The 15,928-nt window shown below is 40.9% G+C and overlaps 1 protein-coding gene across 3 annotated transcripts in view; it reads right to left on the minus strand.

Annotated features, from left to right (window-relative positions):
• The window catches only part of KLHDC10 (kelch domain containing 10), a 49,648-nt gene extending 33,992 nt beyond the window's left edge, over positions 1-15,656 (minus strand). The window contains exon 1 of one of the 3 annotated variants that reach the window (XM_079786434.1): positions 15,525-15,656. In XM_079786434.1, the coding sequence (XP_079642560.1) occupies positions 15,525-15,600 (76 nt within the window). In that variant the 5' untranslated portion in view covers positions 15,601-15,656. Of the gene's footprint in view, positions 1-15,428 lie in introns of all 3 variants that reach the window. The other 2 variants (XM_079786432.1, XM_079786433.1) reach the window with 2 other exon arrangements.
• Between the last annotated feature and the right edge of the window lie 272 nt (positions 15,657-15,928).

Genomic DNA, 15,928 nt, shown 5'->3' on the forward strand with positions numbered 1-15,928 from the left:
AAGAAGTGGGAAAGACAGGCAACAGAGAAGAGCATGGACCTTAGAACTACACTGACCATGTTCACATCCTGGCTCTGTCCCTTGCTAGCTATATGGCACTCGGCCTCAGCTTCCTTCTCTATAAAAAAGGGACAATAAGTCAGTTATGAGTAAAGGTTTATAGCTAGTAATATTATTATGGGGATAAAACTTAAGTACTTAAAGATTAGCTGGATGGGAAAAGTTGAGTAAAATAACGGAATAAATATAAATGTGAGTTTTTAAGTTCTATAACTTGAAGAAAACTTTAAAAACACAAATATTAAAAGAGTAAGTTGGCAATACTTATCACTATGTATCACAGCAATGTTTCTAAATGGAAGACCAGAAACAATCTAAGTAAATTATTGTACATCCATACAGTGCAATACTTTAAGCCATGAAGAAAAATCAGATCTAATGTGTGAATAGAGATCAATCCCCAAATTATATTTTTAGTTTAAAAAAAAAGAAAGGTTCAGAAAAAATACTTTATGTTGTACTCTAATTTGTTTAAAATTAAAGATATCATATACCTATATGCATATATGTGCACATTCTATTTCTGAAAAGATACGCCAGAAACTCTAATAGATGATACCTCTGGAGTGAGACTACAGAACTAGGGATCTAGGGCAGTGGTCGGCAAACTGCGGCTCGTGAGCCACATGCGGCTCTTTGGCCCCTTGAGTTTTTAGCAAAGGCCAGCTTAGGAGTACCCTAATTAAGTTAATAACAATGTACCTACCTATATAATTTAAGTTTAAAAAATTTGGCTCTCAAAAGAAATTTCAATCGTTGTACTGTTGATATTTGGCTCTGTTGACTAATGAGTTTGCCGACCACTGATCTAGGGTATAAAGGAGATTTTGTCTTCCTGGTATACTTTTTTAATGAAAATACGTTTTTATTGACCTTTAGAGAGAGAGGAAGGGAGAGGGAGAGATAGAAACATCGATGAGAGAGAAACATGAACTTGCTGCCTCTTGCAGGCCCCCTACTAGGGATTGAGCCCACAACTGGGCATGTGCCCTGACCAGGAATCCAACCTGCAATTTTCAGTAGACAGGACGATGCCCAACCAACTGAGCCACACTGGCCAGGTCAAGTTTTTTGTTTTTGTTTTTAATCTCTACTAACCTATCTTATTCAAAGAATTTAAGGCAACTATTTGTTACAAATATTTCTATATAACTGAAATATAAAATGAAAGAAATAAATTATAAGGTTGGAGAGGTAAAAAGTGGTAAACAGGAGATATAGGGTAATGAGGAAAAACTGACAAGATTTTGGGACCAATTAGATAAGGGATAAGCAAAAAGAAGAAATTTGACCATATTTTCAAGTTTGTGGCTTGAGTCACTAAATTGATGAGATAGACATTAAATCGGTCAAGATAAGAAGCACAGAAGAACAGATATGGCAGAAAAGAGGATAAAGTTGTTTTTGGACATGTTGAATTTAAGGTACTCATCAGTCACTTGGATGACAATGTCTAGTAGCCATTGGCAAACAGGCCAGGAAAAGAGGTCTGGGTTGGTGACAGATTTGGGCATTGCCAGGATATTATGACAGCAATGGAAAATAGAGTAAGAAAGAAAAACAAACAGATATACTCTTGGATACCAATATTAAGGGCAGATAAAAGAAAGCTCAAGAAATAAAAGTTCAAGAAATAAAAGGATAACTAAGAGCTCTTTTAAAACAGAGACTGTCTAATCTGTGGATTGCCAGGCTCTACTAAGGAGGTAGTCAAAACAAAATCTAGAGAGGTTGGATAGGATGAAGACTAAGAGGTCTCTAAAGGATTTAGTAATTAGGAAGTTATTACCTTAGCAAGAGCACTTGAATAGAACAATGGAGGCAGAAATGAGACTACAATAGATTGAAGAGAAAAAATAAAAAGAAATTAAAATAAACAACAGACTATTTTTTCTGAAAGCTTGGCTGTGAAGGCAAGAAGTAAAATAAGACATTGTCTCGGGGGGAAAACCTTATCAGCTGAGAAGAAACAAATTCTACCTGATAAAATAACAAAAAATATAAACACATGTTTATGAGTAAAGCATTTAAATATAGAAGTTTTAAGAGAGTCCCGTTGCTACTAGTTATATGTAATTTTTTACATAGTATTAAACAAAACATTCACTGATAAAGAACTAAAAAGAAAACAATATCAAAATGTTGATATAGTTGTCTTTAAGTGGAATTACTATAGATGATTTTCCCTTGTTTCAAGTTTGCAACATTTTACAAATTTTAATGAGCTTATATTCCTTTTATAGAGGTGGTTATAGGGGTTGGAAGACAATGAGCTTTACCAAAATTAATGATGCTTCAAGGGCAGAAAAGATGTAAGATATTTTAACTCAAGGAAGACAGATAATAGAGAGATAAAATATAAGCAGGCAGAAAGCAGAAAAGAAATAGAAGGGAAAAATAAAACCAACACAGAAGTGAAATCTTCATTGCAGTTAATACAAAGGAGGACAAACATTGCTGAAAACATAGTAAGGGATATGGACGACAGGACTAAGAAAGGCAAACAAGATATAAATGAACTCTGAAAACCATAAAACATTATTGAAAGAATGAAAGAAGACCTAAATAAATGGAAAAACTTCCCATGTTCAGGTATTGGAAGACATAACATTATACTCCTGAAAATGATATGCATATTTAACACAATCCCTATAAGAATCCTAGCTGAGTTCTTCAAATTGGCAAGCTGATTCACAAATTTAAATGGAATTGCAAGGGACCCAGGATAGTCAAAACAGCCCTGAAAAAGAATAAAGTAGGAGGACTCACACTTTCTGATTTCAAAATTTTCTACAAAGCAATGGTAACTGAGGCAGTATAGTATTGGCACATGGATAGACATACTAGTATAGAGCAATGGAATAAAACTGAGAGTCCAGAAATAAACTATATGTTTATGGTCAACTAATTTTTTATAAGAATGCCAATGGGAAAAGAACAGCATTTTCAACAAACAGGGCTGGGACAATAAGACAGCAGGTTGAGATAGCCTTTACCTTACAAAAACATGAAAACTAACTCAAAATGAGTCAAAGAGATAAATGTAAGAGCAAACTATCTACACTAATAAAAGAGAAACATGCAAATTGACCATCACTCCGCTACACCCACCAGCCAATCAGGAGGGAATATGCAAATTAGAAGGGCAAAGATGACAGCCGCCCAGCTGCTCCAGGTGCAGAGTGGCCAGGTGGGGCAGGACGCCTGCTATGAGAGGGAGGGCAGGGGGCAAAGGGATCTACAGGAGCGGCACTCCGGCCGCAGCGAAGATGAAGACTGCACACTCCAGCCGGAGTCTGCAGCAAAGACAAAGGCGGCAGACTCTGGCCTGAGTCTGCAGCAAAGACGAAGAAGGCAGACTCTGGCTGGAGTCTTCAGCAAAGGCGGCAGACTCTGGCCGGAGCAAAGGCCTGGGTCCAGGTGCCAGAGGAAAACCGGTGCTGGAAGCCAAGGGAAGGAAGGCCTATTGCACGAATCTCTTCATGCAACAGGCCTCTAGTAAAACTATAAGAAAAACCACAGGTAGGTCTTCATGACCTTAGATTTGGCAAAGGATTCTTAGATCAGGCACCAAAAGCAAGAACCACTACCACAAAAGTAGATAAATTGGACTCCCAAAATTTAAAACTTTTGTGCTTCAAAGGACACAATTAAGAACATGAAAAGATAACCATGGAATGGGAAAATATTCACAAATCATTTATCTGATAAGGGACTTATATCTTGAATATATAAAGAGCCCTTACAGTTCAATAATAAAAAGACAAGTAATCCAACTAAAAATTAGCAAAGGATCTAACAGACATTTCTTCAAAGAAGACATAGAACTAGTCAGCAAGCACATGAAAATATGCTCAATGTCAATTACATCTCAAAAAATCTGGAAAAGCCTAGCCGGATGTGGCTCAGTGGTTGAACACTGACCTATGAACCAGGAGGTTACTAGTTAAATTCCCAGTCAGGGCACATGCCTGGGTTGCAGGCTCAATCCCTAATACGGGGTGTGCAGGAGGCAGCCGATCAATGATTCTCTCTCATCACTAATGTTTTTATCTCTCTCTCCCTCTCCCTTCTTCTCTGAAATCATATATATATATATATATATATATGCACGCTGGAAAAGAAAGAAAAAACAAAAGATGTTCAACATTATCAGTCATCAGGTAAATGCAAATTAAAAAACTACAATAAGATGCCACTTCATATCCACTAGGATGGTTAAAATGAAAAAGTCAGATAACAGCAAGTATTGACAAGGATGTGGAGAAATTGGAATCCTCATAACACTGCTGGTAGGAATGTAAAATTCCAGCTGTTTTGGAAAACAGATTGGCAGTTCCTCAAATGGTTAAACATTGCATAGAATTACCATATGACTGAACAATTCTACTCCTAGATATATACCTGAGAAATAAAAACATATGTCCACACAGAAATCTGTACACAAATGTTAATAGCACCATAATTCATAATAGCCCAAAAGTGGAAACAATCTAAATGTCCATCAGTGGATAAATGGATAAATAAAATATGGCATATCCATACAATGGAATATTATTTAACCAAGAAAAGGAATGAAATACTGATACTTGTGATGAACTTTGAAAACATTATACAAAGTGAAAGAAGGCAGTCACAAAGGATCACCCTATCTAATAAAAGAGTAATATGCAAATTGACCGTACCTCCGCTACACCCATAAGCCACACCCACAAATCACGCCCAACAGCCAATTAGGAGTGAATATGCAAATAAACCCAACCAAGATGGCTTCGGCCACAGAGAGAAAGAGGGAGGCTTGTGTTTCCCCGGCAATGGAGGAAGCCAAGCTTTCCGCTTGCCCTTGCTGGCCTAGGCCTCCACTCAAGGCTACAAAGTTTCAATGATAGAAGATAAATAAATCCAAACAGAAATGGTGGCAGCCACGGAGCTGGAAAGAGCAGGAGGCTAGGGTTGCCCCCGGCAATGGAGGAAGCCAAGCTTCTGAAGCCCTGGCCTGCCTTGGCCTCCACTCCAGGCTACAAAGTTTCAATTATAGACGATACATAAATACCAACAGAAATGGCCTCCGCCATGGAGCAAGCAGGAGGCTTGGCTCCACTCCAGGCTACATAGTTTCAATTGTAGAAGATAAATAAATCCCAGATACCAGGGCCTCCGCTTGGGTCACCGGGGGGCGTGGCTGGCCTGCAAACCACCACAGGCCCCTCGCCCAGGCCTCCCATGCCCCAAGGGAACCCCCACCCTGATCCGGGACACCCTTCAGGTCAAACCAGCTGGCCGCCACCCATGCACCAGGCCTCTATCCTATCTAATAAAAGAGTAATATGCAGATTGACCATCACTCTAACACACAAGATGGCTGCCCCCATGTGGCCAAAGATCCTGTCCCCATGTGGATACAAGATGGCCACCACAAGATGGCCAGCAGGGGAGGGCAGTTGGGAGGGACCAGGCCTGCAAGGAAGGGCAGTTGGGGGCGATCAAGCCTGCAGGGGAGGGCAGTTAGGGGTGACCAGGCTGGCAGAGAGGGCAGTTGGGGGTGACCGGGCCTGCAGGGAAGGGCAGTTGGGGGGGACCCAGGCCTGCAGTGGAGAGCAGTTGGGGGGACCAAGCCTGCAGGGGAGGACAGTTAGGGGTGACCAGGCCTGCAGGGGATGGCAGTTAGGGGTGACCAGGCCTGCAGGGGACGGCAATTAGGGGCAAACAGGCTGGCAGGGGAGCAGTTAGGCATCAATCAGGCTGGGAGGGGAGTGGTTAGGGGTGATCAGGCTGGCCAGCAGAAGCGGTTAGGGACAATCAGGAAGGCAGGCAGGCAAGCAGTTGGGAGCCAGCAGTCCTGGATTGTGAGAAGGATCCCAGATCGGAGAGGGTGCAGGATGGGCTAAGGGACACCCCCCGCCCCCATGCACGAATTTCGTGCACCGGGCCTCTAGTATATATATAAAAGCCTAAGCGGCTGTTTGTCTGGTAGCTATGATGTGCACTGACCACCAGGGGGCAGACGCTCAATGCACAGGCATGGAAACATGGAACAGACTGATGAATCTCAGAGGGAAGTGAGGAGGGGGAAGGGCGGGAAGAGATTAAGCAAAGATCTTATATGCATAATAGAGGCCCAGTGCACAGATTCATGCACTGGTGGGGTTCCTCGGCCTGGCCTGCGGGGGTTGGCCGAAACCAGCAGTCCGACATCCCCCGAGGGGTCCCAGATTGCGAGAGGGCGCAGGCCAGGCTGAGAGACCCCATTGGTGCACGAATCCGTGCACCAGGCCTCTAGTTTTAAATATATTGCTTGGTTCTGTTTGCTAAACTTTATTCAGTTTTGCCTCTCTCCTCAGATAAGTTAAATTGCTTGTAGTTTTCTGTGTTTTATCTTTGTTGAATTATGCCACTTGCATAAAAATAACTTCAAACTTTTCTATGCTTCTTTTTTTCTTTTCTTTCCGTCTCTGGTTAAATGGTATTGAAGTTAAAGGTTTGGTTGAATTGCCCATGAAATCATTTGACCTTGAGTATTTTGGGGAGATAGTAGCTCTTTGGCAATATCTCTACTTCTATGATAATTTAACTGCTTAAAGTTTATATCTTTTGGGGGAAGCTTTGATAATTTATATTACTAGTATCCTAGAAAATAATCTATTTCATCCAAGTTTTCAAAATTATTTGTGTGAAGTTGAGGAAGATATCCTTTTATGAGTTAAAAAAAAATTCTTGTGTCTTTGATTACATTATCACTTTACTCATTATCACTTCTTATTTTGTACATGTGAGGCCTTGCCCCTTTTTCTTGTTTAGAACCAGCTCTTGGATTTTTAAAATTAGTTCTTTTTATTTATTAATTTTTCCTTTCATTGTTTTAAATCCTTCCTTTATTTTTTGTTTTGTGATTGTTTTTCTCTCTTCTTATGATGGATGCTTAGTGTTCTTTTCATTCTTTCCAAGTGTTTAAATTACAAGATTTCTTTTGTATGGTACTGTAGTTGTGTTCTGTGAGTTATAGTTGTAGTTATTTTATAAATGGTTTCTAATTCCATTTTTATTTGTTTTCTATAGCACAAGAGTGGTTAATCCTTTTAAACTTTTTCTGAATATTTTCATTTATATTTTTAATAGATTTATTGAGATACTAGAGGCCCGATGCATGAAAATTCATGCAAAAATGGACTTTCCTTCCCCTGGCTGTCGGCACTGCCTTCGCTCCGGCCAGAGCCGCCTTTTCACTCCAGCCCAGAGCCGTCTTCCTGCCTGCCCACACTGCCCAGAGGCCTGGAGTGGCTGCGGGAGGGGCAGAATGCCTGCATCAATGCCACAGCGATGACGCAAGCGTCCTGCCCTGCTCTCAGCCGCTCAACACGTGCATATGCAAATTAACCCATCATCTTTGTTGGGTTAATTTGCATACTCACTCCTGATTGGCTGGTGGGCGCTGTGAAGGTACGGTCGATTTGCATCTTACTATTTTATTAGTATAGATAATTCACATACCATCCAACTTACCATTTAAAGTGTACAATTCACTGGTTTTTAGTATATTCAGATATGTGCAATTTTATTTTATTTATTTTTTAAATATGTTTTTATTTATTTCAGAGAGAAAGGGAGAGGGAAAGAAAGATAGAAACATCAATGATGAGAGAGAATCATTGATTGGCTGCCTCCTGAACGACCCCCCACTGGGGATTGAGCCAACAATCCAGGCATATGTCCTTGACCGGAATCGAACCTGGGACCCTTCAGTCCGCAGACCAATGCTCTATCCATTGAGCCAAACCAGCTAGGGCAGATATGTGTAATTTTAAAACATTTTCATCACTTCAGAAAGAAACCCCATATCTTTTAGCTGTCACTCCCTTATCCTCCTGCCCACCCTCCCACCTACCCCCCTCCCCAGCCTTAAGCAACCACTAATCTATTTTTTGTCTCTATAGATTTCCCTATTTATCGTATGAATGGAGTCATATATTATACTAGAGGCCCGGTGCATGAAATTCGTGCACCGGGGGCGGGGGGTGTCCCTCAGCCCAGCCTGCACCCTCTCCAATCTGGGACCCCTCGAGGGATGTCCGACTGCCCGTTTAGGCCCGATCCTACCGGGACTGCTGGCTCCCAACTGCTCGCCTGCCTGCCTTCCTGATTGCCCCTAACTGCTTCTGCCTGCCAGCCTGATCACCCCCTAACCACTCCCCTCCCAGCCTGATTGATGCCTAACTGCTCCCCTGCCAGCCTGTTTGCCCCTAACTGCCCTCCCCTGCAGGCCTGGTTTCCCCCAACTGCTCTCCCCTGCAGGCCTGGGTCCCCCCCAACTGCCCTTCCCTGCAGACCCGGTCACCCCCAACTTCCCTCCTCTGCCAGCCTGGTCACCCCTAACTGCCCTCCCCTGCAGGCTTGATCGCCCCCAACTTCCCTCCCTTGCAGGCCTGGTCCCTCCCAACTGCCCTCCCCTGCTGGCCTGAGTGCCCACAACTGCCCTCCCTTGCAGGCCTGGTCCCTCCCAACTGCTCTCCCCTGCTGGCCATCTTGTGGTGGCCATCTTGTGTCCACATGGGGACAGTGATCTTTGACCACATGGGGGCAGCCATCTTGTGTGTTGGAGTGACAGTCAATTTGCATATTATTCTTTTATTATATAGATAATACAGAATGACAGAGTGAATGGATTAAGGAATACAAGGATGGTCCAGTAATAGTAAATCTATTAGTACAATTCACTACAATAGTAGATCAAATGAGAAAAATTACCTTAGTTGTCATAGGGGCTGAAAAGGCCTTTGACAAAATTTACTTCCATATTAAAAAATCTTAATAAAATGGTAACAGCTGACTACTTTCACATGATAAATATGTATACTTTAATCTAAAGTCAGGTCAAAGCTTAATAGGAAAACACTAACAATATGCCATTAAAGTCAAGAATATGACAAAGATCCACTACTATCTTATTGTTTAATATTTTGGGGAAGTACTAGACAAATCAATTTGATAAAAGAAATAAGTATTAAAATTGTTAAGGAGGAGATAAAATATCTTTATTTGATAATTTTATAATTATTTAACTATAAAACCCAAGAAAAAGAACTCTTATTTTTTCTTAAAGATTTTTTAAAAATTGATTTTTAGAAAGAGAGGAAGGGAGAGGGAGGGGAGAAAGAAACATCTATGTGGGAGCAAAACATCTATTGGCCAACCCTGCATGCCCCCTCCTACCAGGGATCATGTGCCCTGACCCAGAATTAAATTGGCAACCTCTCGGGCCAGCTGGTGGGGTTCACTTTTTTAATGTCGACCCAGGAACCAAGAGGTCACTTGTTTGATTCCTGGTTGGGGCACATTCCCAGGTTGTGGGCTCAATCCCCAGTAGGGGCATGCAGGAGGCAGCTGATTGATGCTGTTCCTCTCTCATCGATGTTTCTATCTCTCAATCCCTCTCCCTACACTCTCTCTAAAAATCAATAAAACATATTTAAATAAATAAATAAATAAATAAATAAATAAATAAATAAATAAATTGGCAACCTCTTCATGCACAGGAGGACACCCAACCAAATGAGTCATACTGGTCAGGGCAACAAATATCTTTTTGTTACTATTTACAGAAAGTATTATAATTCCAAAGGTGTCTATGTACAAATTAATACTCAGAAATTAATAGCATTCCCATATTCAAACAAGATAAAAGACATAATAGAAGTAGAAACTCCATTTACAATAGCAACAAAACAAAAAAAAGAGAGAAAATACCAAGGAATAAACAAAATAAGAAATGTGAAACATCCATATGAAAAAAATTTAAATCTTGAGGGATGCAAAAGAAAACTTGAACAATTAAAAAATGAATATATACCCTGTTCTTGAACAGAAGATTGAACCTTAAGTAGATGTCAATTATATCTAAATAAATCTATAAATATAATGCAGTACCAATAAAAATACTAACAGGGTAGGGTAGCTTGATAAACTAATTTTAAGTTTTATGGAAAAATAAACAAACAAGAATATCCCTGGAAGTAGAATGAGCGAGGACTATAATCAAAGAATGAAGTCATTAGGTATAAATAGGTAAACTAACCAATCTACACTAATAAAAGAGAAATATGAAAATTGACCGTACCTTTGCGACACCCACCAGCCAATCAGGAGTGAGTATGCAAATTAACCCAACAAAGGTGGAAGGTTAATTTGCATACACAGGCACAGAGCGGCCTGGGGTGGGGCGGGACGCTTGCGTCGTCACTATGGCAACGACGCAGGCGTTCCTCACTGCCCCAGCAGCTCCGGGCTTCTGGGCAGCATGGGAAGGCAGAAAGGTGGCTCCGGCCGGAGCAATGGCGGTGCCGGCAGCCAGGGGAAGGAAGGCCCATTCTTGCACGAATCTTCGTGCATCGGGCCTCTATTGAAACAATAAAAGTCCAATAGAAACCAAAATTATATGTAGGAACTAAGTATACCTATAGACAATACTTCAGTACTGTGATAAATGGGTAGTCACCTGGAAGAAAAGTAAAGTTGGATTCCTATACACCTCTCTATACTTTACACAACTTATATTTTGTATGGATAAGTATATTTAACTTAAAAATAAAATTATAAAAGTATCAGGGGGGAAAACGAGAATTTTAATTTTAGTTAGAAATAATGTTGAAATAGGGAAGACCCTATCTTATGACACAAAACTTAAAATCCAAAAGAGATTGATAATTACAACTATAAAAATGTTTTCATTTCTTTTAAAGTTATACACTATTAAACAAAGTCAAAAGCCAAGTGACAAACTGTGAAAAATGTCTGCAACATATAGCAAAGACCCCCAAAAAATGTCCTAAGAACAGAGTTCCCATAAACAGTATTAAACATGCCAATAGAAAAATTAACAAAAAAATACATATCCAGATGAATTAAAAAATACAAGCAAATGCTATAAAGGAAAGAAATAAGTTTCTTATACCTATTGAAAAGATGAAAAAAACATACCTATTACATTGGCAATTTAAAAAATTTTGATAACCTACTCTGATACCAAGGGTATGGGAAGTCAATGCTCCAACACCAATAGTGGAACATAAACTGGTACAACCTCTGTGGAGGGCAATTTGAAAAATCTATCAAAATTTAAATAGTACAAACAACAACAACAAAAATAGGGGAAAAATGTAAATAGTACATATCCTTTGACCTGCAATTGAACTTCTAGGAATATATCCTAAAGACAGACTCACTCAATGTACAAAGTTATATATGCACAATATTCATTATATCATCATTTGCATTAGCACAACTGTACACATTTTAAATGCCCAGCCAAACAAAGAAATGCTACCCTCCTTCCTCCCCTCCTCCCAACCCCACATCTCTCTGGCAAGGATACACAAAAAAATTTATCACTGGTTGCTTCTGGGAAGGAAGCCAATTAACTGAAATCAAAAGTAGAAGGAAAACTTGCCTTTTAACACATGCTCTTTTGTATCATTTGGATTTTATATCACAAACATATATCACATTTTAAAACCTTAAGATTTCAGTATTATTTTTACCCAGCTTTACCAATTGTTATATTTTTCCCTCCTCCTTTTTTTTATCCCTTTTCTAATTCCTACATTAGCAATAATGTTTTAACTGTTTCCCCGGCTAATACTGTACATGGTATTTAATAAAACTCACAATTAATCTTAACTTGGGTTCCATTATCCCCAACATTTCCTTACTCCTGAGCTCTACCACTGCATACCTCCTCTACAAAAAGCCCTGTTCCCTATTCTTTGTGTGTATGGAAATTATGAGTTAGTCAAAATCCAGGACCAAGAAGCTATGAAATTTCTTGGCCTAGGGGCAAACAGTCACTACTCTATTTCAGGAGACAGCAAAAAGAGGCTGCTCAAACAAGGTTTCACAAAATATCATTTGTACGGTCACTATGGAGAGTCCAGTCCACTATTTTCATGTTTAAGAACTTGATTTTTACCCATTTGTCCAGAGTCAGTGGAGCTTATAGGGCAGGGGTGGGGGATGTCTGGCTCAAGGGTCATAGAAGGCCCTCAAAATCATTTGGCCTGGCCCTGCCAAGGCATTAGGAGTGAGTTAATTAAATGTTTGACCGCAGGCTCATTTTTAATTTGCTAATTTTGTATGGCCCTCGAATGATGTTATAAATATCAAATGGCCCTTGGCAGAAAAAAGGTTCCCCACCCTGCTCTAGAGGAATGAACCACATCAATTAAATTGAATTCACAAGAAACTAATTGCTTACACATAATGCCAATGTATTAATTTAGAATTTAAGAATATATATGTATATAAGTAGTTATGTGTATATACATATATTACTTGAAGTGGGTACATATACAGGTGTGTTCCCCAAAAATGTATACACATTTTAACAGCTGATAGCTCAACTGATGTTTCTTTGTTTTCCGATTTAACCCATTGGAATTAATAATGGCAGCCAAAGTGTGTATACATTTTGGGGACACCATGTGTGTGTGTGTGTATGTGTGTGTGTGCGTGTGTATGAAGAGTATCAATTCATGCATATCAGGGAATCACACACAAATGGAAAATATACCCAGGTAACCACATGGTGCTATGCGTGTGTATAAGGAGAAAAGAATAAATCAGAGGTCTGAGAAGACTTCCCTGAAAAAACAGTGTGATCAAGCTGAGATCCAATGGAAGAAAAGTAAAAAAAGAGAGAGAGAAAAAAAATGGTGAGCAAGAGGGTTCCTGAATGATGGGATAGCAGGTGCAATGGCTCCATGGCAGAAGGGAGCATGATATGTCTAATTAGGTGGGAAAAGATCAAAGGGCAAGACCATATGATGTAGAATTAACTAGAGAGTTAACCACAAACTGTGTAGTGCCTTTTAGGCCATATTAAGGATTTTTGCCTTATCCTAAAAGCAATGAAAAGCTAGTAAAGGGATATAAACAGCGATGGGAACAGATTTGTGCTTGCAGAAGATAAGCATGCTTACGAATTGCGGGCAAGAGTAGAATCAGAAGACTGCTTAGAAAGCTACTGCAGGAGACCTACGTGATAGATGACAGCAGCATGGACTGGAGTTGGAGCAGAAATAAAATAAATAGGACTTTATGATTGATTATACCCAAAATGCAAGGTAAAAGAAAATGTTAAAGAGGATGCCCAAATTTTAAATTTGCATAACAACATGGGTCAGGGTGCTATCACTGAAAGAGAGAATGCTCCAGGAAGACCAGATTGTTCTGTTTTGTTTCGATGAGAGATAGATAGAGGGGAGATGCACAAAATGTAAGAAAGGGACCTGGGTGCTCAGAATCTGGAAATCTTTGTAGAAAAGGATGAAAAATGGAAAATGGGATTAGATTCAAAGGAAAGAGAACATTAGCTGCAAAAACTTAAATATCTATTTATATTTGTTGATTTTTTACCTCCAGGGTCAGCCATAAAACAGGCCTAGACATTTCTATCCCTCCCCATCACCTAAAATCTTTTTAAACATCTCAAAATAAGGGGGAGGGTAAGCTTAAATGCAATACTTAGGAAAAGAAAGCCTTGGTGTGAAAGAATTTCAAAGTATATATTGCGGTATCAGATGTTTCCAATTCTGAGAATAAAGAAAAGACAGAGGCTGCCTACTTGGGGAAGAAAGAATTAGAAAAAGAAAGAGGCTGATGACCCCAAGGCATGAATTCTCACGGTTTAAACACGTTTATCTTTACCTCTGGACAAACAGCCGTTCTTGGCCTTTCGTGCTAAGGGAATACAGAAATAATAGCTCCACACTGAGGCCCCTAATCAGAAATCATGGCTTCCACTGCCACCTAGTGGTAGCATTGAGGAAGTGCATCACCAGGTTCTTGAAGCCCGGAAATATCTCTAGGAAGCCCATGGTATAATTAATCTAAGATCAAAGACCTAAAGATTTCAGTAGTAAAGGGCAAGCTGGTGATAGGTTTTGGTAAGAGATTTATCTTCTAATCTGTCAATACACAAAAATATAAGTTTCTGTTATTAACTTGGGGTGAGAAAAAAAAGACTCCTGTTTTCTTTTTCATGTTAAAGATCAAATACCATTTAGTGATTGTAAAATACCCAATCTGATACTATCAACTCAAAACCAACTCCTGGTGCATTATACATTTGACTATTTAATAGTACTTTAATGTTAATTTCAATGGCGCATTAAAAATGGGCTAACATGTATTTCTACCACACATCAATAACTGTATCACAGACATAAGCAATTGTCTCATTGAATGTACAAAATTCCCTTTGTTATCTTCAAATTAATCCAACTAACAATTTTTTACTACTTAAAAGTACAAGGCACGATAATAAACACAATTCAAAAACCATCATGTTCTCAAAATTCATCAGCTAAATATATCACTGATAAAATCAACTTCAACATTATTCACACAAAAAACATGGTGCATGATTAACACATCATCCTGATAGTTCTCTTCATGGTAAAAGAAGGTTGCCCAATTAATGTTTGACCTTCTGTGTGGTATTTACTTCCCTGCCTTCATTCTACTACACTGATTATTTACTTATAAATGTATAGTTTTACAATGGTCTGTACACACATATCAATTTGATTTGTCTTTGTTTTTTAAGACACCTGAACGGAAGGATATGGAATTGTGGGCCAAAACGTGAAATAATCATATTTGGGTACATTTTTCCAATTCTTAGCCAGCTGTTTTTATAGAGTAGACACGGCATAATTTTGGCAGTATATTCTCGATCTTCGTTTTCTTCCCTTAAAATCCAGTCACACTATCCATTCTGTCTCTGGACATTCTATAATATGAATAATGTAACTAGTTTTCCCTAAATTCTCTTGGTTCTGTTTCCCACCCACCTCCCAACAACCCGTCCACGCCTAACCCTCCTTTCTTGGTTCAGAATGCCTAACTTTTTTTTTACACACTCGAGATGGTTTTTCCAAAATCACTCTTTGGAATGCCCTTCCCTCTTCTCTCCTCAATTCAGCACCCCCTGAAAACATAATTTCCACAGCTAGGAGCCAATGTCTTTCTTCTACAAGATCAAACTGCGGGAAAGGACGAGACTAGGAACCGAGTGAGCGAACCACTGGGGAGTGTCAGTGAGACAGCGGGCTCTCCTTTGGAAAGAAAACACAACTCTCAGCACAAAGCTTCAGAACAGAGCAAAAACAGACCCCCCGCCCCCCGTGTGTTCCTGTCCCTCCCTGACCTCAGAGACACCTTTCCTTTTCTCTAAGCCCCGGTCCCTCTGAGATGTGCGGGGCCTGCCTTTCCTCCTCTCAAGGGAAAGAAAGCCAGGGAGAAAAGCAAGGGCAGCAGTCACCGGCCCGCCGCGCCCGCAAGCGGTCAGGACCTCGGGACCCCGTCCCACGACTCACCTGGCAGGTGCGGCCGTCCGGAGAGTTGCACGAAGCGGTTGAGCTGGCCAGTCCCCCGACCCCCGCTGCCCCCGCTGCCCCCGCCGGCCCCGCTACCTCCGCCGCCGCCACCATTGCCCGCGGCGCCTCCTCCCCTCCTGCGGTTCCTGTCCCAGCCCTGGGCGGCCGACATGACCCGCTAGCGATTGCCGCAGCCCGGTCCCGGTAGCCCTTGGCCCGGCAGCACTAGCCGAGCCTCCTTGCAGGGCTCCTCTAGAGACCCAGGAGACAGGGAAGGGGGAGCGCCCGGTTTCACCAGGGACCAATGACTGGCCGACTTCGTGACAGGCAGCCAATGGCCGGCCGCCTTCTTGGCAGGTGGAGGGAGGCGGGGAGAGACGTGGTAACCATAGCTATGGTTAAAAAAAAAGTGGGGTCTGAGTAAGGCAGAAGCAGCCGCTCCCCGCTCGCATCCACCGCGGAAGCCAATCCGCGGCGACTCCTGCGGCGGCAGGCGGGCC

This window comes from Cnephaeus nilssonii (assembly GCF_951640355.1).
Source record: "Cnephaeus nilssonii genome assembly, chromosome: 12".
Taxonomy (NCBI): domain Eukaryota; kingdom Metazoa; phylum Chordata; class Mammalia; order Chiroptera; family Vespertilionidae; genus Cnephaeus; species Cnephaeus nilssonii.